The sequence below is a fragment of the Candoia aspera genome, chromosome 1 (assembly GCF_035149785.1).
Source record: "Candoia aspera isolate rCanAsp1 chromosome 1, rCanAsp1.hap2, whole genome shotgun sequence".
Taxonomy (NCBI): Eukaryota; Metazoa; Chordata; class Lepidosauria; order Squamata; family Boidae; genus Candoia; species Candoia aspera.
The window spans coordinates 339,410,950-339,435,033 of NC_086153.1; the positions used below are offsets into that span (position 1 = coordinate 339,410,950).

A 24,084-nucleotide genomic window follows, 5' to 3' on the forward strand; every position below is an offset into this window, starting at 1 on the left:
CAAAACTTGCAGAGAGCTAATTAACCTGACTCTCCGAGGGCTGAACCCAGAGCCTGGGTTACCTCTGAGCAGTAAGCGCTCAACAGAAAGGCAGAGTTGAGGCCCGGGCCCTTGAGTTCTACCTGCCAACTGCTGGGCTCACTCCCCGCCAGGAATGCAGAGACAGTTTGCCCTAGGCGAAGGCAACTCCTCAAAATGGGCGCCCTCCTGCCACCAGCTTGGGACTGCATTCAAGACCGTGCCTGCCAGCTTCTCATCATCGGCATGGTTCCTCCTCCAGCTGCCCTTCCCTGTTCACCCCCCCCCCTTTTTATTTATTTATTATTAAATTTATGTCACCGCCCATCTCCCCCAATGGGGGACTCTGGGCGGTTTACAATAAAATCTTGCCCCTTTGCCCTCTCCCCGCAAATGCCCAGGGTTCCACCAGCCACATTATAATGCACAAACCCTCCCCAAGAGCCAGAGGCCTTGAGCAGCACCAGAATGCTGGGTTTCAAGTTCCTTCTCTCTGGATGGAACTCTGGCCCCAAAACCAGGAGACGCCCCAATGAATGCAGCTTCCCAGCATCGCTGCAGCCTCAGCTCGCAAGGTGCAGCTGGCGCACCAGGAAGACGACCACCGCTTCAGCCTAAATCCACACCTGCCTCTACAGACCACGCAATGCCCCAAAGCAGCAACGCAGAGATGCCGAGAGGCTGCAATGCCCTGTGCCAGAGGACTTAACGGATTCCTCCTGGGAGGCCCATTAAGCACTACAAGCAAGTCCCATGTAAAAAAAGGATTTTTAATTTGCTGTTACAAGCATGGGTAATGAAGAGGATGGCGGGCTGAAAATGTCAGGTTATCCATAAAGGAGCTGGCTCCACACAATTTATTGCTTGTGTATCAATGTGGTGCTGTCACGCCAGCCTGAATAATGAATGCTTTTCACCTCCACAGCAGGGTCCAAAACCCCATTTGCACAAGGGAGGGAGGGAGGGAGGGAGGGAGGGCAAGCCTCTCCAAAGCACAAGAGAGGCTCTCTAATTGTCCAGCCAAGGCCCGCAGGGGCTACTAACCTGTCAATGTCAGTTCCCCTTCCCAACCGAGTTACCAGTTTCCACCTTTGTTCGAGGGTGGGCTAAGGTGGCACTTACCAGCTTCCACCTTTGCTCAAGAACGGCAGTGATGTCTACGGGATGGCGCTCAAGGACGTTGACGAAACGGGCTTCTGGGACAGCAATCGCGCAGATGACATGCACCCACCTAGGAAACACCCAAGATGGAGAAAAGAAATTGAAACCCCCTCTCCTTCCCTAGATCTCAGAGAGCTGTCAGAATAAATAATGTTGTCAATAAGATGGAGGAAGAAATGGAACAGGCATCTCCACGGCTGCCCAATGAACAATTCTGGTCTTAAAATGAAGAGACTCGAAACTGTCACTTGTCAGGATCTCACAGTCCAGAGTCCAAACTGGTTGGAGTTTTATTAAGACTTCCAATCAGCGTAAGATGTCTTGGTTGATTATATATATATTGGCACAGACGTATATCTAAGAGCCACGTATTATAAAATACTTCTCTCCCCAACATTCACCCTTCAATTTTTTTTACGTTCCACTGCATTCAAATACCAAAGAAATCCTAGATAAATTCTTTTGTGTGTTTAAGCGTTCCCAACGCAGACCCGCAAAACATTTCCAAAAGGTCTATGAATGATGTCTCAAGGCTACGGATACATCACCTCAGCTGCTTCGTTGTCTCTTCTTCTTCTTTTTCTCTTCTAAGGCCCAACAGGAGACACTCTCAGTCCAAGCACTTGCTATTAGCATCATGCTGTGTCACATCTCATCAGCCAGCCAAAGTGAGAAGCATCATTCTCCCAGGCATGTTGACTTACTCACCTCCTCTTGATGATAATATGATTGATCCCCACAAAAATGGCAGATTGTTCAAATCACTTCAAACCAGAGTTCTAAGTGCATCTGGGTCTATCACGATGATTAAAATCCCACCTCTGCTCTATGGATTCATGGTGGTACACGTACCGTTTGCCTCCCCAGCTCCAAAGATACCCCAGCAACCGTGGACGTAGGCATGATTTTCACTGGACCAAAATCATTTATTGAGCCTCCCTGGCTGCGAAGCACCCTGGCCTTGATTTTTCTCAGCTACCACTCCAATACCACACCGCCTGGCTCTCTTATTACGCTGTTCCTGCTGCAAGGTCTGGAAAGGGCTTGAAGCAGGAGCAAAACTTAGCAATCTGGAATTACACTGGCCAACCCATCTAGGAAATAGCTACATGGCAGCAACTGACTGGACCAGTCAACTTTTTAATGACCTGGAACAGTTATGTATGGACCCTTTGAGGGGTCCTCCCCCACCTTTTCTACATCTGCAACATTAATCTCTCCCTCAAAATTTGGATTCTTTTGAAGAACGGCCTTTCTCTCCTGCTTAGCTCCTCCCCTCAGTTAGGGAGAAAAGACTGCAGCTTAATGGCAGAGGAGCAGCCAAGTCACTGTGTGCCAGTTTGAAACAGGAAACAGCAAGGTTAAGCAAAAAGCTTAGCTGTGAAAAATCTGCCTGAAAACTAAAGAGCCATACAAAATCCCTATGTATTAAGCTACCTTAAAGCATCCTAAAGACTTCAACAAACACATAAAAGCAGCTCCGAGTTAAAGCAATGAAATTTCTAAGATTTTGTACTACGCTGAAAACAAATAAATCCTGACGGTCTTGGTAAAATGTCAGTTGACTGTGATGCACTTAACAATGCAGTTCTTCCTTTGAATAACGCACCCTTTGCTGTAGAAGCAGCTACCTATTCTTCTGGAAAGAAGTGCAGGTATCTTAGCAGAAAAATACTTTGGAGTCAACATTACAGGGCACCCACATTTAAAAAACAAAACTTTATGCCCGTTTACCTTCCATCTGTAGTCCTTTGAAGGGCTCCTCCCCTGAGATTACAGAGACAGCAATCCTGGGAAAGCAACATGGAAATTATATTTAACTGTTTAAAAAAACCCTTGAATTATCTGATGCAGGGTGGCCACAAACTTCAGCAAAAAACATTTGGGGAATTGCAGGGCAAGGGGGCGAGGGAGAGGGAGAGGGAAGAGGAATTACATTCCTGATGAAGCACCTTCCAGACGCTTCTACAACAAAAACAATCATCACAGGTTTCTAGTCCTCCTCCTCCTCCATCATCATCACTGTCATCCCTGCCCATGAAATCTCAGAAGCCATCTTGGGTTCAAGGCTAGCGTTGCGCTGGGATCCCGCCCTCTCCACTTAGCCTTTTCTGCCGCCAAGAGAGAGGTCTGCCTACCGCTAGCACTGCATTTGCTGAGCAACGGGAACAGGCCCAGTCTTCGTTCACAAGGTCCGGGCGTATCCCGTAGCAACCTGTAACAACAATGAAAAAGCATCAAACTGAAAAAAGCTGGGGAAAAAAAGATCACAACAATCCATTAAAATCTTTTGTACTGAGCTCAATCCTCCCTGGTATTAGGGTCAATCTAGTTATAAGACATTTAAATCAAATCCAGTAAAAGATGCATATTCTGTTTTCTCTCTCCATCATCAAAAGTACACGTAACAGCGCAAACAGAAAATATACAGACAGCACTTCTCTTCAGAGGCTCATGCTAGGGTTTTGTCCAGGGGAAACCGGTCCCCAGCAACCCCTCTCTGAATGCCGTCTTTGGGCAGATGGAAACGTCAGGTTTTTTTTTAAAAGGCTTTGTGATAAAGACTTCCAAAAACAAAGATAACACTGAAACATTTCACTCAAGAGGAAACTATGGTAATTAACAATTACTATCCCAGAGCCAAGGGGAGGTTTTATTAATCATATAAACTTCCTTCCAATCTTTTTCCCTTCTGTAAACAGAAACCCATACGACGCACATACCGAAACATATGCCTGTGTGTGATTAATTTAAATAAATAATTTCTTTTTAAAAAGAGCTTGGGGGCCATTCCTTTGGAAGGCTGATTAGAAAGCCAAAATGCAATCTGTGGGTCTCAAATGAAATATTTATAAAACTCAAAAGCTTTGTGAAGAAACCATGAAATTTCAACACTGATTTCTTGCTTCATGAGCACGAGAAAAAGAAACCCACAGAAAAGTAATCTTTTGGAAGAAAAGATATGTTTTTAGAAAAGATGCAAAAAGAGACCCAAAGTACAATGAGGCACACACCTGCGCACTGGACCGCCACTGGGTAGGATTCACGTTCTGCATCTTAAGAGACAGATGGCCCGGTTGGCGGGGGGGGGGGGTTGACAGGTCTGGCTCCGATTTGCCTAATATCTATGTTATTTTAAATAGAGCTAATGAAACAGGCAAAGCTTGCAACAAACTGCTGCAAGGGGATCTGGCCAGTTATGTCCTTTCTCATTACACTCTATACCAGTGTTTCTCAACCTTGGCAGCTTGAAGATGTGTGGACTTCAACTCCCAGAATTCCCCAGCCAGCAAACTTGCTGGCTAGGGAATTCTGGGAGTTGAAGTCCACACTTCTTCAAGCTGCCAAGGTTGAGAAAGGCTGCTCTATACCACTGCTGCTACATCTTCCATCCATCCTCATGCACTGCTGAAATTAGTTAAATGATTTCTGAGCTTCAAGACTGCTATTTTTTTTGAAACAAAAACAGCTCAGAAATTTGATAAAATGATCAGCTGTTTGAAAAGGTGTGCAGAGGAAAAGCTACCCTTAGGAGAAAATGACTTTCAATCCTCCCTAGACCTTATCTTCTGGCCAACCAACGGCTTCAGTGGAGGCTAGCCCATAATGGATGGGTCAGAGGGAAAGAAGGACCCAATAAAATAATGGACCCTCTTCTGATAGATACTATCTTGGCAACAGCCCAATCTGTAACAGAAAAGATCAGAATGGCCAAGGCTGGGAAGGTTTTAGTGGATGACATAAAAATGCCCCTTGGTCTCTTCCTAGGGGATACTTCCAAGTCAGACTTGATTACAGAAGCACCCTCTGATTTCCCCCTGGGGATTGGCTTTACAGCCATGGCTCAGGCTATCTTTGGGGATACCGCAAAGCTTTCTTGTGGGGTGCTCACAAGTGTTTTAAGCACCCTGTGACACTGCCCACCAGGGTCATTAAACGATACTGCCTTTGCTGTGCCGCTCTGGGTCACAGAGATGTGACCCTTCTGGGGCGGACGATAGGCATCCTGGGACAGATGCAGCCGGTTGTCTTCCAAGAGCGCTCCAAGCAACAGAAAAGTAAAATATATATTCCTCTTTCTAAAAATTATGTTTTTTTCCCCCAGACAGCCTTGCTAATATTTGAATGCATTTTCTTGACCTGCGTATCGGAAGCCCTACATATTGGAATCGCAGCCAGCTCGTGCCAGTGGTTTGACCCCATGGAAAGATGTGATCGAAAGCCTCGGGTGGCACAGAGTGGTAGGCGGCAGCATTGCGACCGAAACTCTCCCCACGACTGGAGTTCAATCCTAGTGGAAGCTGGATTCTCAGATAGCTGGCTCAGGCCGACTCAGCCTTCCATCCTCCCGAGGTCGGTACAATGAGCACCCGGCTTGCTGGGGAAGGTGACGGCTGGGGAAGGCAGTGGCAAACCACCCCGCTATAGTCTGCCAAGAAAACGTCGCAAAAGCGTCCCCTCCCTAAAGGGTCAGACATGACTCAGTGCTGGCACAGGGGACCTTTTGCCTTTCACTTTCACAAAGATGTGATCCCATTACACGTAGAGGGTGAACAGGTATTTTGGCTAGAGAAACCCGGCAGAAAAGTTGCTGCCACACAAAATCTCAGCGCACACTTACTGGCATGGACCTGCAGGCAGCACTTGGCACAGGAGATCAACAAGCTGTTTCCATCTTCTCCGATGTAGGAGTTGGAAGGGAGGGGCTCTGTGTTTTCACTGCTTGAGGTGAAGCACATTTCAGGGATCAGAGGCTTGGTCTTCTGCCCGTTTTTAAAAGGTGGCTGGAGCGAGGGGCTTTCAGCACTGGGGAGCGGGGCCGTCTCTTTTTCCATCGGCAAGACCTTAGAGCAGAAAGACACATTACCCAAATTACTACTGCAGGGTATCCATCTTTCTTCACCCGTCAGAGAAGGGAAAACTGCTACTCGGGAAGCATTTTCCCCACAACAGTAACGGAATTACTTTTAAGCTGCTTAGGGTTATCACATGTTGCACTCTCAGCCTTGCTCAGTTTGAACAGGAAGCGTTTGCTGCCCTTCGTAATGAGTGGAGTGAGCTTTGAGTTCCCATCTACCCCCAGTCCTCTTTTACAGCTATAAGAAGTTTGAAAGCAGCTGTTACTTTTTTAAATGAAGCAGTAAGTCCTACAAGGTGCCAACTTGGCAAACTACTATTCGTTTAATTCCTAGTTAAAGAGAACAAGGTGGGAGCATATTGTGGTCTCGGCCCCTTAACTGTTTTGGTTTATTCCATATCGAGAATTTAGGTAAAGCACAGTTCAGCCTATATTTCCTATTTTGTTAACAGGATTTAAAAGTTAGCCCTTTTCAAATATGCTGGTGGTCATAGTGCAGAAAGAGAATTTAGTACAGAAAGGTCCATGCCCTTATTAAAATGCCCGTTTACGATCAAAGAAAATAATTGAAGCAGATTATCTGGATCCCTTCCAGCCTGGATCCAGACCCTGACGTGGGACAGAAATGACACAGGCTGTTCTGGTGGGTAACCTGCATCAGGATCTGGAAGGTACGATTAAACCCCTTAGTCCTTTTAGACTCCTTGGTGGCTGTTGGTACCATCAACTATGGTAAACAACTGACTCCTTTTGGGGGTTGCGAGCCCACCCCCCGCCATTTTATGGTGGTTCTACCCCTATCTTAGCAAGCAGCTTCAGTCAATAGTAATGGGGGAAGAGCAGCCGAGGTTGGGTTTGCCCCAGTGCAGGGGACCTCAGGGCTCGATTGTCTCCCCACTGCTATTTAACATCAGTATGAAGCCATTAGAAGAAGTCGTCTCTTGGTTCAGGTTGAGGCACCACCAGGATGCTGATGATACTCATCTAATACGTCTCTATCTGAGACAGCGCCAGAGATGGTGGAAGAGTCTGGATGGGCCAAAAGAAACTTACACTGAATATCAGCTAAAGTTACTGTTAGTCCAGAAATGTCTTGGCTCATTAACTGTCCCAAAGACTGTCCTGGACATGGCTGTCCTTCCTCCGAAGGACCAGGTCCACAACTTGGAGACCTCCTGGCCTTACAGAGCTTCTGCTGGATGCAGAGGTGGAAGCTGTGGCCAAGGGGGACTTCGCCCAACTCAGGTTGGTGCACCAGCTACAGCCCTACCTGGACCACAAAGCCCGGATGAGTGACTCCTGCCTTTATCATCATACCCTTGGGCTATTGTAAAACACTCTGCTTGGGACTGCTTTGGAAGACCACTCAGAAACAGCAGTTTGTAAAAAAAAAAATGCAGTGGCCCAGGTGTTAGTGGCTGAAAGCCATGACTGCAATATAACACTAATTCTCTAATAGCTGCACAGAAGCCAGTAAGTTTCTGAGCCCAATTCAAAGTGTTGGTTTTGGCTCATAAAGCCTTAGATAGTTCAGCTCCAGGATACTTCAGATTGCCAGTCATTCTGGCCAACCCAGACTAGAAAGCTGCAGCAGTTATTAACGGTCAAATCCGTAAAAAGCCACACTGGCTGGGGAATTCAGCAGAATGTCCAGAATGCAATGCTTATTTCAGGTTTCATTTTGGATGCGTATCAACTATCTGCATCTGACTTCAGAAGTTTTTTTGTTGGGCTGTTTTTGGAATTTTACTTTTTCAGTTGTTGCCAGAGTCTGCTTATGGAGTGAACATGGGAACCAGATGTAAAAAACCATGCATCAAATACATGTGACATGTTTGGCTTAATGTAGTTTGGCAATCATTGCCAAGGAAAATTTGCATCTTCTCCAACTCCCAAGGAGCAGAACTTGAAATCCCAGCAGTACCGTCTGTTAATCAGAGAAGCCTGGGTTGTGCCCATCAAAGACATACAAATATTATTTCTTATTTACTCTAATGATGGAAAAATTACATATAAATTAAGTTTTGGAAAAGAATATTATATTCTGTCCTTCCAACTGCTGCTCAACACTGTTTGCAGAGGTGCCATCCAATCAGCCATCAACTGTAATGTTTTCCAGGCGGCTGTGTGAATTAAGTGAGCCATATAGACTAGCCACTGCAATTCTTGCAAACTGCTGCACAGACTGCCACCTGAAGGCTCTTGAAACAGCAGTCAATCCCAAATTGCTCTGACCAACAGCTACAGCTTTAAACAATTCACAGTGGCAAAAAAAGGAGTCAAGCGTAAGATTGCCGTTTTTGAATTGTTACCTCTCTTGAGCTGTGTGCAACTTTGATCAACTCGAGGGGTGCACCAGTCTTTGCCCAGGATGCCAAGAACTGCCCTCCAAAAGTTGGAGGGGAAGGTGTGAGACTAGGCTGAAGCTGCCATAACTAAAGATGAAGCAGAGAGGACAAAAGCCAGGAATAATCTTGTCTAAAAGATCCCTTCAGGGAGGTAGGTGAGAAGGAAGCAAGTCAGTAAGGAAACAAAGGAAAAATGTCACCTGAACCAGACAAAGGAAGCTGGGCCTGAGCACACAGAGAACCACCAAGCCCCAATCCCAGCTAATTAACAAAGAAGGAACTTTTGGGGATTAAAGGGGGTCCTGAAGCCCACCCACTCCTGGAGTCATCTTTGGATCCAGACTTGGCGGCTTCCGTCCCTCTAGCTAGTGCCTAGTAGCAGCCTAGTTGAGGAGGACGTGGGTAAGTGTGGATGAGTGTGTGTGCGTGCGTGTGAGAAGGAGCAAATGTACCTTGCAACCAGTAAAGTTTTGCTGTTCCTTTAAATTCTCTGGGTCTCCGTGTGTTCCAAAGAACCTGTTGTGCCTCCCTGTTCTGTTTAAAGTGATTGGTGCGTGTCCCTAATTACTTCCCGGCTGCTGACCAGGGCTGTGTGTCTGTCTGCTCTAGCTGCACCTCTCTGGAAAACCCAGGCGGAAAGCGGGGGGGGGGGGGCTGACAAGATCCGCGTGCCTCAACAGGCTGTGAGAGTGTGAGTGAGTGACCACGAGCCGAACCTGGGAGCGTGCGTAACAGAGGAAACCAGGGTCTTGAAGGGGGCACATCTGTATGGCAGTGTGCAAAACAGTTTGAGTTTGAAACAACCGTTCTGATGATTCTAGATCCCCTTTTTGAATGCAGAACATTTTGGAATGGCTGGGAGAATATTGGAATCCAGGTTGGAACACTCCATTTCAGACCTGAAACAACTCTTTCAAGCCTGAAATATTTCAAATTCAATGTGTTTTCCACAGTTTATGCAGGATATAATGCTGTATTAGACTCTCCCAGGATAGGAACACCGATTACCACCTAGCATTAAACAGGCAAAACGTAAAGATGATGTTTGCTAAGCCATGGAAAGGCAGGAAGAAGCAGGACTGGGCTTAAACTCAGAGGAGAGAAAAAGAGATTTCACCCTATTCTTTAGAAAGGGCAAGCAACGGACTGAAGGGCTCCATTCCAGAATTCAGTAAAGACACTTACTTAACTGTACTAAGTCTAGGGACCTGGGTGCACCACTGGAAGACCTGAAGGACCAGGGGAAGGGCAGATCATCATGGAGGAAATCTATGTGGCCGTGAAGAGTTGGCACCAGCTTGATGGCTCATAGTCAGCCAGCCAGCCAATCAATCAATCAGTGTCTAGGATCTAGGCAACTTTTGCTGAGTCCCAGCCAGCCAAAGGAGGGAGAGTAATATCTTACTCTCTTACATCAATAAGCCTGAATGTATCTCAGGATCTCCATCTCTTCCCCAACCACGCAAGCACACACAGGACTAACCCAGCCACGCTGGAAAAATGCCTAGACTAGTGGTTCACCACCACTGTTTTACCACGGCTAAACTTTCATGTCTTCCCTGGGTGAGGGAGGAATTTAAAGGATCCATTTGCCCCTGGAAGAGCTGCACAATACCTGATTGTAGGGGTAGAAGAGAGTGCAGATGGCACAATATGGCTCACTCAGCGCGGCGGCAGCATTGAATCTCCTTTCCGCTGCAAAGTTGGGCGCTTTGTTTTTCCACTGGAGGGAAAGCAAGGACTTCAGGGGCTCAGGGTCACCAACATCTTCCTCACCAGGGAACAGGAGAGTTTCTGAAGGACAAGATGAGCCAAGAAGAGCAAGTTCAGAACTAGGCGTACGAAGCAGTGGCAAGGAATGGCGTGTGCAACCTTCAAAAGAATGGATGGTTTTCTGACAGTGGCGCTTTTTAAAGCCAACAGGCTGAACAATTATGAGAATAACTTAGCAGGCAAGTCCTCCAGGAATTCAGCCAGCACTAAAATAAAGATCAAAAGGGGGAAAGAGAGGGAGAGGGAATGCCTCCCAATTAACTTAAAACAGAAGTTAAATCACTTTCCCCTTTTAAAAAAATATGACCTGACTAAATTTCCAAGACTGCTTAAAGTAGTTTTTAAAAATCCTTATGATCGAATTTAAAGACTGACTATCCATTACTACGGCTCTCAAAAGGAAGTTGGGGTTAACTAGATCGAAGGAGACCAACTCAAATCCAACCCCAGACATCAAGTAGAAAGGAAGCGAGACTGTCTCAAAGGAGGCTCTTACCTCTGTTTTGTCAGCTTTAAACATGGCCAGGGTCGATCAAAAGAGTGGATTTAGCAAATAAAGAGCATTATCACTGCAGACCTGCCCAAATTTAGAGCTAAAGGCAGGAACCCAACAAACTTGGTTTGTAAAATACTGAACCCAATCATTCGATATTTTACAAACATATAAATCACCCTCCCCGGCCAACTCTCCTCCTCCTGCGGTGTGGTCTTGCATGGATATCCAATTCAAAAGGGTTGGGATTTTCCTGACAGCGTGCAGGAACAGCCATCATTCGATCTGGCAAGCCAGACAGCCCTGTGACTCAAGGGTCCAAGAAGCAACATGCTTTGGCAGCAAAGCCTCATGTGTCAGATCCGGCAAGACAACAAGACAGGGATGAAGCCCAAACCAGAAGTAAGAGATAAGAGATAAAAACCACCTGCCAGCTGTCCCCTTCAACCCTCCCACCCCAAACTAATTGCTGTGGTGCTGTGATGCAATCAATGCTCACAGCTATTTTAACTGTTCAAGGGAGAGCTGCCATCAGATGAAAGGATGGCGTCTTGCACAGATGCTGTGCAAAAATGGAAGAGCCATTTTCTGTCTGTTAATCTATGTTATGACGCAGCAAAGGTTTCTGTGGTGGGGTGGGGGGCACACAGCTTGACTGGTAGAGGCAGAAACACACAAACAGGCAGAGAGGCTGCAGTCTGCCACCAGCTGGACTGCTCGGATACTAAAGGAAGTTGCCTCAAAACCTTTTGTTTTGTGGCTCAAATGTTCAGTCCCCAACCACATGAAGCTCCATGAAGCTTATTTCTGAGTAGACACGTATCTGACAACATGGCTAAAGAGGAGGAGAAAAACGATCTGCCTGTATGATATTGTACATACTGTCTGTCTGTCTCTCTAGTAAAAAGAATAAGATACCTCAAATATCTTTAACAAGCTGCTTTAAAAAAAAACAGGAAAATGTATTAGCCTGCTAAAATTTTTATGCGTCTGCTAAGAGATTACGTAGCCTGTGATTTTGTGGGAAAATAAAGCCCACAGCAAGGGGACTAATGGTGGGAAGATGAGAATGTTTCATCCCTTCACCATCTGCCCAGATGTGCTTCCATGCTAACCATGGTTCCTCCACAGCCAACACAGAATCAAGCATGCTGGCAAAAGAGGACTGGAGTGATCTGTTACTCTTTTTCCAGCCTGTCTGCTCTCTTAGATGCGACTCGGTTTCCTAGGGCAACCAGAGGAATTACTAAATGCTAGCCTGTTCAGAAGCAGCCCTCGTCACTTCCAACTTACCTTCATCACTGGAGGCTTCCTGCTTCACCACAGACAACGGGGAGCGGGTGGGGGGCTTCCCCAGTGGGTGGCGGCGACTTTTCTTGATCTCCATTTTGAGTTTAGAGAAAGTAGAAGTAGTCTGAAAGAAAAAAAGCCACCAAAAGGGGGAGAGAGAGAGAGAGAAAGAGAGAAAGCATTATTTTGTATTCCTTACAATGGGAACAATGGAGGTCTTATGGTGAAAAGCTCCAAGGTAGAACCATTAATGCTTTTTTTTTTTGGACAGGCTTTTCTGATCTGCTTTTCATCCTGATGCTACCATTCCAGCCATGAGCACCTGGATCTGGCAGTGACAGGAATTGTGGTCCAGGCGATCAGAGGATCAGCGTTTTGCTGCTGTAACTCAGCAAAATTCTGTGGGTCAGGAGAAGGGGAAAGACGGAGAGAGTGGTATATACCCTACAACTGCAAGCACTCAGCAAGGGAAGCTGAACGTGAGAAATGAGCTGATCTGCTTATCTGTTCTACTTATAATAAAGGAGTAAAAGAGCAAGACAAATCACTGATGGTTCTGCTCAGCCTTTGGCGACATTGTTCCAAGCATTGCCCACATATTTTCCAGCATTGTCTTAACCACAATAAGGACTAGGCAGTTACATCAAAATCCAAAATGAAGTTCTCTATCTGCTGAATTCTGAATTCCAGGCCCCATGGACTTGCGAAGCACATGCAGCTGTAAGAAGGTTAACAGTTACTTTCAGTATATTAAATGGACAGAGCAAGAAGCCACAGCTTGAAAAGCTAGAAAGAGCTGCAATGAAAATCCAGAAGAGTCATGTTCCTTTAGAACATCTTGGCGATGAGAACAGGTGAGACATGCATCTTTGCCCTTTACGAAGTGCTTTAAGAGAGGGCCACCCTGTCAACGGCTAGTCATCTGTGTGAGAAGAACGACTGGCCCACAAATAAGATCTCTTCTCCCCTCCCTTAATGAAACTAACTGCTGATTATCTTCTCAGCCTTGGGGTGGAGCTAGAGGCAGGCCAACAACTGGGCGGGGGCGGGAAGAGCATCCATATTGCCAGGGAGAAGCTACCCTTTCGACAAGTCTTTTGCAGAATCTCTGATGGAAACCTTTGCTGCTTTAGCGCACACCTCTGCTACGACCAGCAGGCGCTCTCTCCCTGGAGCTCAGACTTTCCCAGGCTTACCTGGACACATCAGGGTTTGTGCTTGGGGCCATCCAAGACAAACAGAGGCAATGCCCTCCTTTCCCCAATGAACTAGAGGGGATATTACACAGCCTGACCATTGATGTTTGTATGGCAAAACACACCTCCAGCCTCTGAGCCACAGTGCAGCTCCTGAGAACATGCCTCTCTCTGCTGGGAGCGGCACAGCCTGCCTCTCAACAGTAACTCTGATGCAGACGATGCGTGGAACCACCATTTTAGGAGAGATCATAAAACACCCACTCAGTGGCATGATTTAAACGGGCCTTCCGTTTTCCAGGCCAGCTTCTGGTCCCGCTGATTCCAGTTCAAATCCAGGCACCAATTTGTTTCACTTTCCTCTTTTTGCTCCTTAAAATTCTGAGTTGCTTTCCTGGCAAATTGACAAATGCCCACCACTGACACACCTACCTGCTCACATATATACTGCAACACATCTCTGTGTAAAGCCATAGAACCAGTTAGGTGAGGAATGCTTTGTCTGAGGGAAACAGAAAGGGTTGCCTAGCAATAGTGATTCAATACTGCTAAAGCAGATATAATATCCAGCACTCTGCAAATGTCCAGTTCTGCACTGGAGAAGCCTTGATGTCCTTTCTTCATCTTCATTCTTTTGCACAACAGTGAAAATTGTTTAAAAAAACAAGTTTTCCTCCCCATTTTTATCCAGAAAAATATTTTTCCTATTTTTTTTCCTCCTTTAATTGTTTAAAACAAGTGTCAAGCACGGTATTAGTAAGCATCGTTCTTGGAACCGTGATGGTATAGCTTAAACAAATCCAGTCTGCATGTTACCACCTGGCCTGAGCCGTATGTCCTGCAAACCACTTTTCCTGTTGCATATGTAAGAAATTTTAGAGAGCTGAGTCCCACCTGCCCCTTGAAGGGCTCCGGTCTGCCATGTATTTTGGCATGCCATGTTACCTCATCTCCTCTTTGGGAGGCCAACATCTACTTATGAAAGAAAACTTCAAATCCTGGGAATGAACAGTCAGATATTTTGTTCATTCAGGTTATGAGAAACAGACCCACAAGTTGGGGCAGCTCTGAAATGCTTCTGCACGGCCACGATGTCCAGTCCCGTTTTCAACAGCCCTTCATGTTCTGTTTCCTCTCAGTTGCTCTCCTGACATAACTGCCTTGATCAAGGTGGAGTTCAAAGGTAGTTTAGCTGCACTTTGTGGCTGACTACTGAAAGATCTTGCCCAGATTACTAGTGAATGGGGAATTCTGCCTGTTTGAAGAGGCAGCCCTGCTTTTTAGTTAGCAATTTAGAGCAGTGTTTCCCAACCTTGGCAATTTTAAGATGTGTGGACTTCACCTCCCAGAATTCTGGGAGTTGAAGTCCACACATCTTAAAATTGCCAAGGTTGAGAAACAATGATTTAGAGTATAAAGATTTAACACACTGCCAATTTGGCCCCAACCTCAGTTCATAAATGTATTCTGCAAAACTGGACCTGACCCAGCCCAAACTGGGTATATTTCTAACCCTTCACCTTTTTCTGCTGCCCTTAGTGGCATTCTGATAGAATCCTGTTCTAATACTATTGATATGATCCGGGGCAATCCTGGAACACCAGCAGGCACAGAAAACAGAGCTCCCTGGGACCGCAAAGAGCGAGGGGCCTCTAGGAATCAATTTCCCTTCTTCCCAAACAACGACAGGTCATCATGACGGGGCAGGCCACGTCCTCCGTGCCGTTGTGCCAAGCAGCCCACACCGAGTGCAGCGATTCCCAAAGCTCAGCCAAAGGTCTCTGATCAAATGTATGCAGAGCAACAACAACAGGCGCAAAAGAACCTCCTAGGGTACCAAAAGAGCAAATAAAGAAGGGATCACAATGGTCAGAAGAGAATGCATAACAAAATTTATTGCTGGGTGGCAATGCCCAGCCTTTCACCGCCAGACAATGAAACATGTGGCATCTGCTGTGCCCACGACTGGCCAGCAGCACAAGCACAGACAGACAGAGTTCTGCTTTGGCCCAGAGCACTTCAACGTGTGGCGGCAGTCTCGTCTTTTGGAGATTTCCGGCCCAGCCTGCCACGGAAGATTCCCAAGCAAGAAAAGACAATACCCCTACGAAGAGCCATGCAGCAGCGGTGGGCAGGAGCACCCAGGGGTGGCCCCATCAAGCCCCAAGGATCTTGTTGATTTTCAACCAGATTTTTCTCCAGTCGGCCGCCATTATGTCCGAGTACTGCTTGTACAAAAGGTGCCTCAAGCGGGCAACTACGTTGTGGGGCAGAGCACGCTTCCCTCTGCCCCCGCAACAGCTAACGGCGCTTCGCCACCTCCGCAGCTCATCCGGGGGGACCATCCGGGTGAACAGAGCCGCCGCGTATCTCGCTGGCTTGCTGCTAAAGCGCTTGAACAACTCCCGCCTCTCCCTTTTAGGGATCCTCCACAAGGTGGTATCATCCAAGCGTAGGACTGCCTGCAACAGGTTAAGGTGGATTACTTACACTGAAACTTGCAAGAAATGCCTCCCCATATCAAATCCACAGGGCAGAACCCCTCCGAGAACCGGCCAGCCCAACGCATGACACGAGTGTAGAGGGAACTCTAAACCTGAGTCTAGACCAGTGCTCCTCAGCCTCAGCAGCATTAAGATGAGTGGATTTCAGCTCCCAGAATTCCCCAGCCAGCATGTGTGAATTCTGGGGGTCGAAGTCCACTCGTCTTAATGTTGCCGAAGAACACTGGTCTAGATGGACCTTACTAGGGCTAAGAAGAGAGTGTGCAGCTGGCAACACAGAGAAAGAAAGGACATACAACAGTAATTCTGGAAAGAGGAAGGGGTGGTTTTGAAGACCTGGCTGGCTTCTTTTTCTTCAGTTTCTTTTACTCCAATGACCATCAAAACTACCCTCTTCTTAGACAGGCAAGTCCTTTTCTATCACAGGTCATCTGGTTATTATGCCTGAAGTTTTAACGTCTAGTTAGATTCTAACACTGTAGTTATCCAATTCTGACACAAGCTGCACTCTTTCCCACGGTGGGTGGGTGGGTGGGTGGGTGGGTGGGTCTGTCTGTGTCTGTCTGTCTGTCTGTCTGTCTGTCTGTCTGTCTGTCTGTCTGTCTGTCTATCTATCTATCTATCTATCTATCTATCTATCTATCTATCTATCTATCTATCTATCTAATCTGGCACACTCCTTTCATGAAGACTGGTCTTGACCAGTCTTCAATTAGAGGTAGAGCCAGATGGAACTGGCAATACAATGAATGTAAGAATGGTACCAACCCTAAGCCTAAACAAGGGATCTCTATGCTAGAGTAGCAATATCAGCTAGGTCAGAAGTGTAACTGATGTCAAGAAAACAATGTTAAAGAATAAGCAGAAATTCCCATATTTTCAAGCTTTTTTTCTGGAAAAGAACTTTTTTCCCAGGAGAAAAAGAGGGGAATATCCTGATGTTCTGGATGGTGACAAGTAGCGAAGATGTGTAGCTAAGAGTTCTCCAGTCAAATCTGTGAACTCAAGTGGCATAAGCTCATAAATAGATGACTCAAGGAAACAAAACCCATGGTGATGGCTTCCTTTCCTCTCTTTCCCCCCAGAACAGCAGCACAGAGACAGATATTGCTGGATCTCTCTGCTTATAAAATATTTCTTGGGAAGAAAGGCAAGGCTTGAAAGCAGGATACTATCCAGTACTCAGAGAATGTTGCTTTAAGCGTCACAGATGCCGAATGGAACCAGGCAGAATTCTCTTCTCTTCCATTCCTCAGAACGTGCCATCTGTGTAAACTGTGGTTAACAAACTACTCAGATAGTAAGATGCAAATAGATATGGAAGGGTTTAGAAGGCCTGTTATTTAAAATGATATGTTGTCGTCGTCGTTCTCAGAAAGATGTAATATAAGGTATATTGCACGAAAATTACCACTATGCAACTCTCTTTTCTTTCTGAGTGTCTATGGGGCAACTGAGTCACTTACAGGTGGGACTGCCAACACAAAAGGACAAAAACAGAGTTGGACAAGAAGGACACAGAGGAAGAACCTGCCCAGTGAGCTGATGGAACTATGCCACAGTGCCACACTGCACTGTAAAGTGACCTTCAATACAACAAATCAAGCGTAATGCCCATCCTGGCCTTCCATGATAGGTGCCCTTCAGATATGTAGGGACTGCAGTTCCCATAGTTCTCAGCCAATATAGTCTACAGTTATGTTACACTACATCGGCCCATGACATGCACACTATTACACTACATTTCCTCCTATGTATCCGCCCCTCTTGTTCACAGTAGTCTTTAAACCTGCATATTCTTCCCAAAAAACAACTGTTTCTACTGTGAACCGCCCAGAGTCCCTTCTTGTGGGGGAGATGGGTGGTGATAAATTTGATAAACAAACAAACAAACAATCCACGTATAGCCACTGATACTGAATGCAGCCATCAGGTGCATTTTTCAAGGTGGCGCTGAAGAATTCAATTCATTTGGACAAAAACCACCCAGTCACTTGTCGAGATACCCGGCCATATAAATTGAATGAATGAATGAATGTTCCTACTGGCCTCATTCCTTCTGTGTGGCATCATATGTCAAAGGAAAGTGACACAGCTTAAGAAACTAGGAGGGAATTATGTCATACACTGTCACAAATAAGCCTACATGTACTTTAACTAGCCTGATTATATTTTGATAGCCTGAATTAACTAATTCATCCTATCCGGTAATCGAAGGTGATTCTTAAACCTCACAGGTGAATGAGCTAGTGACTACAGTATTCTCATGGCTTTAGGACTGGATTCAGCTGTGGGTGAAGGGAAGCTTCTTCAAAATAATGAAACCTTTTAGGATAGGAGGCACCAAGCCATTTCTGCCATGAACTTCCCTGCACCAAAAAGAAGTGTGGCATTCATAAAATAGTCACATATGGAGCCATTTCCAAAGTAGCATTTTTGAAGAACGAGACTGTATTCCAGTGCCTGGAAAACTAACCTTCAAAACAGGTGTGAATTATCCACAGAAATAGAAAACCCATGTCACAAGACTGCACTAAGGACAAATAAATGGGAAGATTGTAAGCCACTGTTGCAAGTTTGAAAAAAAAATGCTACAGGCAGGGAGAGGAATGTTTTAATTTCCAGACATTTAACTCTGCCAACATTTCACCCTGAAGCCTTTTGAACCACACAACAGAAAGCTGTATTGCACTGGCCGGGGAGGGGTGAGGCTGTGTCCACATCATGCAACTCCATGGACTGAAAGAATATGCAATCCGTACCAGACATCTACCATGAAGTCAGCATAAGATTTCCATATTATCATTCCTTAAAAAAAAAAACAAATGAAAAAAATACTGTTGGGAGAATGTTTCCCCCCGCAAACAGCTATCAAAGCACCTAAAGGGCTACGCCTGAGAAGCTCATTTCCTTTTGTGTCCATCCTACCAGGTTTCCAGCCGAGCGACAAACTGCAAATTCAACAAATACTAAGTTTATCTATCCTACAGCTCTACGGGCAGGGAAGATAAGTATGAAATGAGCAGAGAAAGGAAGAGGACAATAACACACTAGGAAAAAAGCCAGCCAGCTGTTTGAAGCATTTTGGAATAAGAGCCCACACCACAATTCCTAGGCAGAATTTAAGCAAGGTCTTAACATCTCAGGGATTACAGCAAGGTAGATAGGACATTAGAGATCTGAAGTGGTACTATGATCACGTATTCATGTTGTAGTTTCAATCATGCATAAAAAAATACACCTTCTTTTCCACCTGTAACCTCATTAATTCCCAAGTCTTAAAAAAAGGAGGAAATAATGAAGAAGAAAAAAAAGCTAGACAACCAATTCTGGAAAAAAAAAAATGCACGTAAACTCTTAACCCAGAAATGAAGGTATCTTTCCACTAGATTGCTGGGTTTGACTTCACAAGGCCTAATTTTTACCGAAGCCTACCTGCAATTTACTGGGCTCGGCAGGCACCTCCACATTCTCCCCCTTGGTGCTCTCATCTTTCACGCCGAGTTCCAAAGAGGGCATCTGGTCCTTCTTCACAAACCGCTCAAAGACTTCCTGGCAGGAGAGGCGCTTCTTCTCCGACGGGGCCTTTTTGCGCTGGGGAACCACGTAGAGCATTGGGATTATGGGCCGTTGCTTGGACTCGTCCTCTTCACCGGGGCTTTCTGAGGACAGGGCGCTCAGGTCAGGCATGGGGGGCAGACCGTCCTCCGCAGCGCGCTCGGCATCGGCCCGTGCTTCCTCTGGAGGGACGTGCTGCTGCCCCTCCGGCTTCTGCAGATACGGCTGTGGCAGGAGCAGCGGAGGAAGAAGCTGGTGCAACGGGAGCTGCTGTTTCTTCTTCCTTTCCCCTTTGGCTTTTGGGTTGCGCAGCTTCGGCTTGCAGTCCCCTGCTTTGATAAAGAAAGAGGGTCAGTTCCAACAAAATGCTCTGCAAAAGACTTTCTCGCTTTTATATGGTTGTTATATTGCTCTTTTTTGTTTGTTTTATATAGCTTTTAATTGTTGTAAGCCGCCCAGAATCATGTATTTGAGATGGGTGGCCATATTCAAACAGATAAATTGTGAGGTTTCTTTTTTTCCTCCCAGGATACGTCAATCTAAAGTTCAGTGGTGGTTTCTGCATTTCCAGAACTAAACGCTACAAACTACTTCCTGCACCAGACAGGCTTTCAGAAATGTGTGACACCACCTTTGGCCCATTTGAGGAGAAAAATGGATCCACGTGACTTGAGCTGTACGTGAATCTTAGTCAAATAATCACCCTGAGCCTTTCATAAAACAATCGCTTCCCGCTGCCAAATAGTCTGTGGATTGAAGAGGGAGCGAAAGGGTAAGATAGTGTCATGAGTAAGGATGGCGAGCAGGAAGGGGCTCCCATCCAGGCTGTAAAGCGCATGCGTAGTACTGAGGAATTAAGCAGCCATTCAAAGAGACACAGATCAGGCCCACCTTAGCCTTTGGGGTTTATCTGTCTGGGTTTTTCCCACGCTTCTTCAGTTTGTTAGGATTCTGTTTATGTAGCAGTAATAAACACTAGAGAACTACTCCTCGTCTCAGTGTGTGTCTCACTGTTAGGACAGATAGGGTGATTACGTGCCATCAAGTTGTTGTGACCACATAGTAGATAGGATAGGATACTGTAGGGGAAAAAAGGATCCAGCGCTCCATACTTCAGGTTCTGGATCTATCCACCACTGATTCCAACTCTGCTTAATCCTGGCATGTTGCCCCAGATGACTTACCCCGAAGGGAAAGTGACCACTGCCGGAATAAAAAGTTCCCCATCCCTGGTCTCCCTCATATTCAATGGAAGATGTGATCTTTTCCTTACTGTTTTCTTTTAATGGCAAAGACGATGATGATGATAACTATGATTCTAAAGCCTGGAAAGAACAAAACCTAAAACAAATGTTAGAAGGAAACTATAGCTGGGACTGACTTTCACATTCTCAAGCCTAACTCTACCAACTAATAGGCTAGAAATGGGGATGCTGCTGGTGCATTATTGATTTGAAATTATATACTGCCCTGCTGGGTTGCAGCTAAACCTCAAAAAAACCCCAAGATTATGGCAACCAGCTTGATTGATAACTGGCAGATAGAAGGAGGAAACGTAGAGGCAATGACAGACTTTGTATTCCTAGGTGCAAAGATTACTGCAGATGCTGACTGCAGTCAGGAAATCAGAAGACGTTTAATCCTTGGGAGAAGAGCAATGACAAATCTCGATAAAATAGTTAAGAGCGGAGACATCACACTGACAACAAAGGTCCGCATAGTTAAAGCAATGGTGTTCCCCGTAGTAACAGATGGCTGCGAGAGCTGGACCATAAGGAAGGCTGAGTGAAGGAAGATAGATGCTTTTGAACTGTGGTGCTGGAGGAAAATTCTGAGAGTGCCTTGGACTGCCAGAAGATCCAACCAATCCATCCTCCAGGAAATAAAGCCAGACTGCTCACTTGAGGGAATGATATTCAAGGCAAAACTGAAATACTTTGGCCACATAATGAGAAGACAGGACACCCTGGAGAAGATGCTGATGCTGGGGAGAGTGGAGGGCAAAAGGAAGAGGGGCTGACCAAGGGCAAGGTGGACGGATGACATTCTAGAGGGGACGGACTCGTCCCTGGGGGAGCTGGGGGTGTTGACGACCGACAGGAAGCTCTGGCGTGGGCTGGTCCATGAAGTCACAAAGAGTTGGAAACAACTGGATGAATAAACAACAGCAGCCCTGCATCAACAGACTTCAGAAAAAGCTACAATCATATAAAGTGTCTGCACCCGGGATATTGGAAAAGCTGGAGTGGGCTGCCGAGCTAGGAGATCTAGTTAGGGACCAGTTCTGGTTCAAATGATCTGTCCACATAGATTCTTGTGATATCTTGTATGACTGTACCTCACACAGATACATCAGAGGAAGATGGACCATCCAAGGATTCTCTTGGCTAATGAAGTGATCCTTGCTTATCTGAAGGTTAGACAACCTGTGGCCACCCAATCGTAGTCATCCATTATGGGACACCCATAGATCACGTCACGGCCGTAACTTTCTAATCTCCTCTGAGACTTGCGAGGCAAAGATGCTTTAGTACAAAATTGGGTGGGGGATGATATGAAGGACTCTGTGTTTACTAAGCGTCACGCCTGGGCTGCCTTCTACTTCTAGAAAGAGAGCCTGTTTATGTCAGAGTCCCTTTCACAAAGGTGGAGGGAATCCCATTTGGGTAATTTTCTAAACATACAAACAGTTTAAGAGCATAGTCGCATTTTAAGTAAGGACCAGTGCTCCCTTTTAGACATGCTTTTGTCACAACAAACAGAAGATCTTAAGGAGAATTAATGGCTGATTAAAAATGAAGCAGCGGTTTATGAAAACATGGCTTTAGTTTAGTGTGGAGAAGGGGGAACACTAATTCTCAGGCCCTGAGGAAATGAAGACGGAACAAAGCCTTAAAGCAACCATAAAGGGATTATAAAACCGAGCAGCTGGCAGAAGCATGGCTACACACACACACACCTACAAAGCATGCAGCTTCCAGAATGCTGAAGTTTGGTTTTTCAATCACAACAAGATCAGAGGTTCAGTTGGAGCTTTTCAGTGCGGTTCAGCCTTGCCAGTGCTAAACTCAGGAAACGAGATGTCAAATAACACCCCCTTAAACAACTTCCCCGCCAGCTTCTCTCGCAAGTTCCTTGAAGACGGCAGCAGCACTCAAAGCCAGGCACTGCACCAGAAGTATTGTAAGATGCCATCGCAGCAGGGGCAACTGGCCTCCTCTCTCATTTCCTTCTTTTCCACCTTCCCCACCAAAACGACACATGCGCGCTCACACGCCCCAATCCCTACCATATTAAGCTTTCCTGCTGTGGGCCCTTGAGGAGCTGTTGATAATTGCATCCACACTCCCAGGCAGATAGATGCTCCAGTATTTCTCCACGGTGACAGCCAGCCACCCATAAAACAAAACAGAGTTCCTGGCTTCCACCGGCCTCCTTGACATCTTGCTGCAGAGCAATCCAGCACACGTCTCACCCCGTCTCCCCCGGCTGCCCCAGAAATGGAAATTTCTGCTGGCCTTCAAGTTGGTCCTGACAAGAGCTGCCTTGGCATTGCTTCTCTGATTGCCGCCGAGGTGAATTAATGGAACTTTCTCTCCCTCCCTCACCAATTTCATGAATAAAGCTGTCGGAGGCACCATCCCATCCACCTTCCCATGAGACAAGAACACCTGGACCCCTCTGCCTACAGAACCCCGCTCTGTTTCTGGAAGACGTTTCTCATGCCAGAGAGAGATGAGCAGCCTTGAAGTGACTACAACCCTCATCTGCACGATTTACCAGCTACCCTCCCAATCCTGAGAAGCTGATCTCAGAGCCCAGCAATGCCCAGTGGCCAGGAAGGGGGAGCAGGCAAAATCGGAGTGGCCCGAACAAAGCAGGGAGCTCTGTGAAATGATTAAACCCCAACCAAGAGGAAACAGTTCAAGCTCTCCACCCTCCACCCAAGAAGTCTTCGTTGGCAGACATCGGTGTCAAAACACTTCCCAGAAGCTGGCATTTGAACAGTCTTATTTACACCCATTTATTTAAAAATAAAAGAAAGCAACAAGATACAGCTTGTAAGTAATGCTTCACAATAAAGCTGTTTTTGAGTACCGCACGGAAAGGAATCATGAACTTCCTTAGAGAAACAAATGCACTGAATAAAAAGTACCAGGAAAGATTATATTTACACGCCATGCACTAAGTAAGTAAATGAAGCTGTCTCCATTCACCAGGCCCTGAGCAACCTAAGAAGAACATGGCTGTTGTCCCTTTGTTGCTTCGGAACAGCAGTTATCATATAGGATTTCATGTTTAGGACAAGATTTGCCAAATGCATAACCTCCCATGCTGGCTGTGGATAATTAGAGTTAGGTTCACAGCCAGAGGATATCAAGCTGGTGAAAGATGCTGTAGAGTCACCCCAAGGTGGGACAGGTATTGGGAAGTGTGTCATGCATCCTGTTATTCAAGTGCCATCACAGGAGCCAAGTCAGTAAGCCAAGCGAAACAAAGATGTCCTAAAGGGCTACTAGTTGTGACAACTATTCCCAGAATGAGCAATAGTATACTCCTGTATTAACATCCAATTTCTGGAATCAGCCAAAGGAGAAAGTGTTTTACCTTCCCACTTTGTTCTGGAGAGTCTCAGAAAGATCTGTGGATAGCAGGATGCTGGATCAGCTGACAGCAGTTTGGTCTAACTTAACCGTTCTGTTCCAAGATTCTCCCCTTTTCTGCTTTCTTGGGTGGGAGGCAAAAGAAAATGTCCTATGATATCACATTTCCAACTCTGGAAAGTGATTAAGTAGCTCCACATAGTGGATTTTTCTCAGGAAAGAACGGTTGTGATTCTGCTTTGGGTAGAAGAGCATGTACTGCCAAAGGCTGATTCACAAAG

The 24,084-nt window shown here is 46.0% G+C and overlaps 1 protein-coding gene across 2 annotated transcripts in view; it reads right to left on the reverse strand.

Annotated features, from left to right (window-relative positions):
* Positions 1 to 24,084, reverse strand: part of KDM4B (lysine demethylase 4B) — a 170,716-nt gene that overhangs the window by 16,889 nt on the left and 129,743 nt on the right. Inside the window, exons 12-18 of one of the 2 annotated variants that reach the window (XM_063290916.1) lie at positions 19,077 to 19,531; positions 11,945 to 12,065; positions 10,001 to 10,179; positions 5,801 to 6,023; positions 3,318 to 3,394; positions 2,914 to 2,969; positions 1,141 to 1,249 (exon numbers count right to left, since the gene is read on the reverse strand). In XM_063290916.1, the coding sequence (XP_063146986.1) occupies positions 1,141 to 1,249; positions 2,914 to 2,969; positions 3,318 to 3,394; positions 5,801 to 6,023; positions 10,001 to 10,179; positions 11,945 to 12,065; positions 19,077 to 19,531 (1,220 nt within the window). Of the gene's footprint in view, positions 1 to 1,140; positions 1,250 to 2,913; positions 2,970 to 3,317; positions 3,395 to 5,800; positions 6,024 to 10,000; positions 10,180 to 11,944; positions 12,066 to 15,010; positions 15,600 to 19,076; positions 19,532 to 24,084 lie in introns of those variants that run through there. The other variant, XM_063290917.1, reaches the window with a different exon arrangement.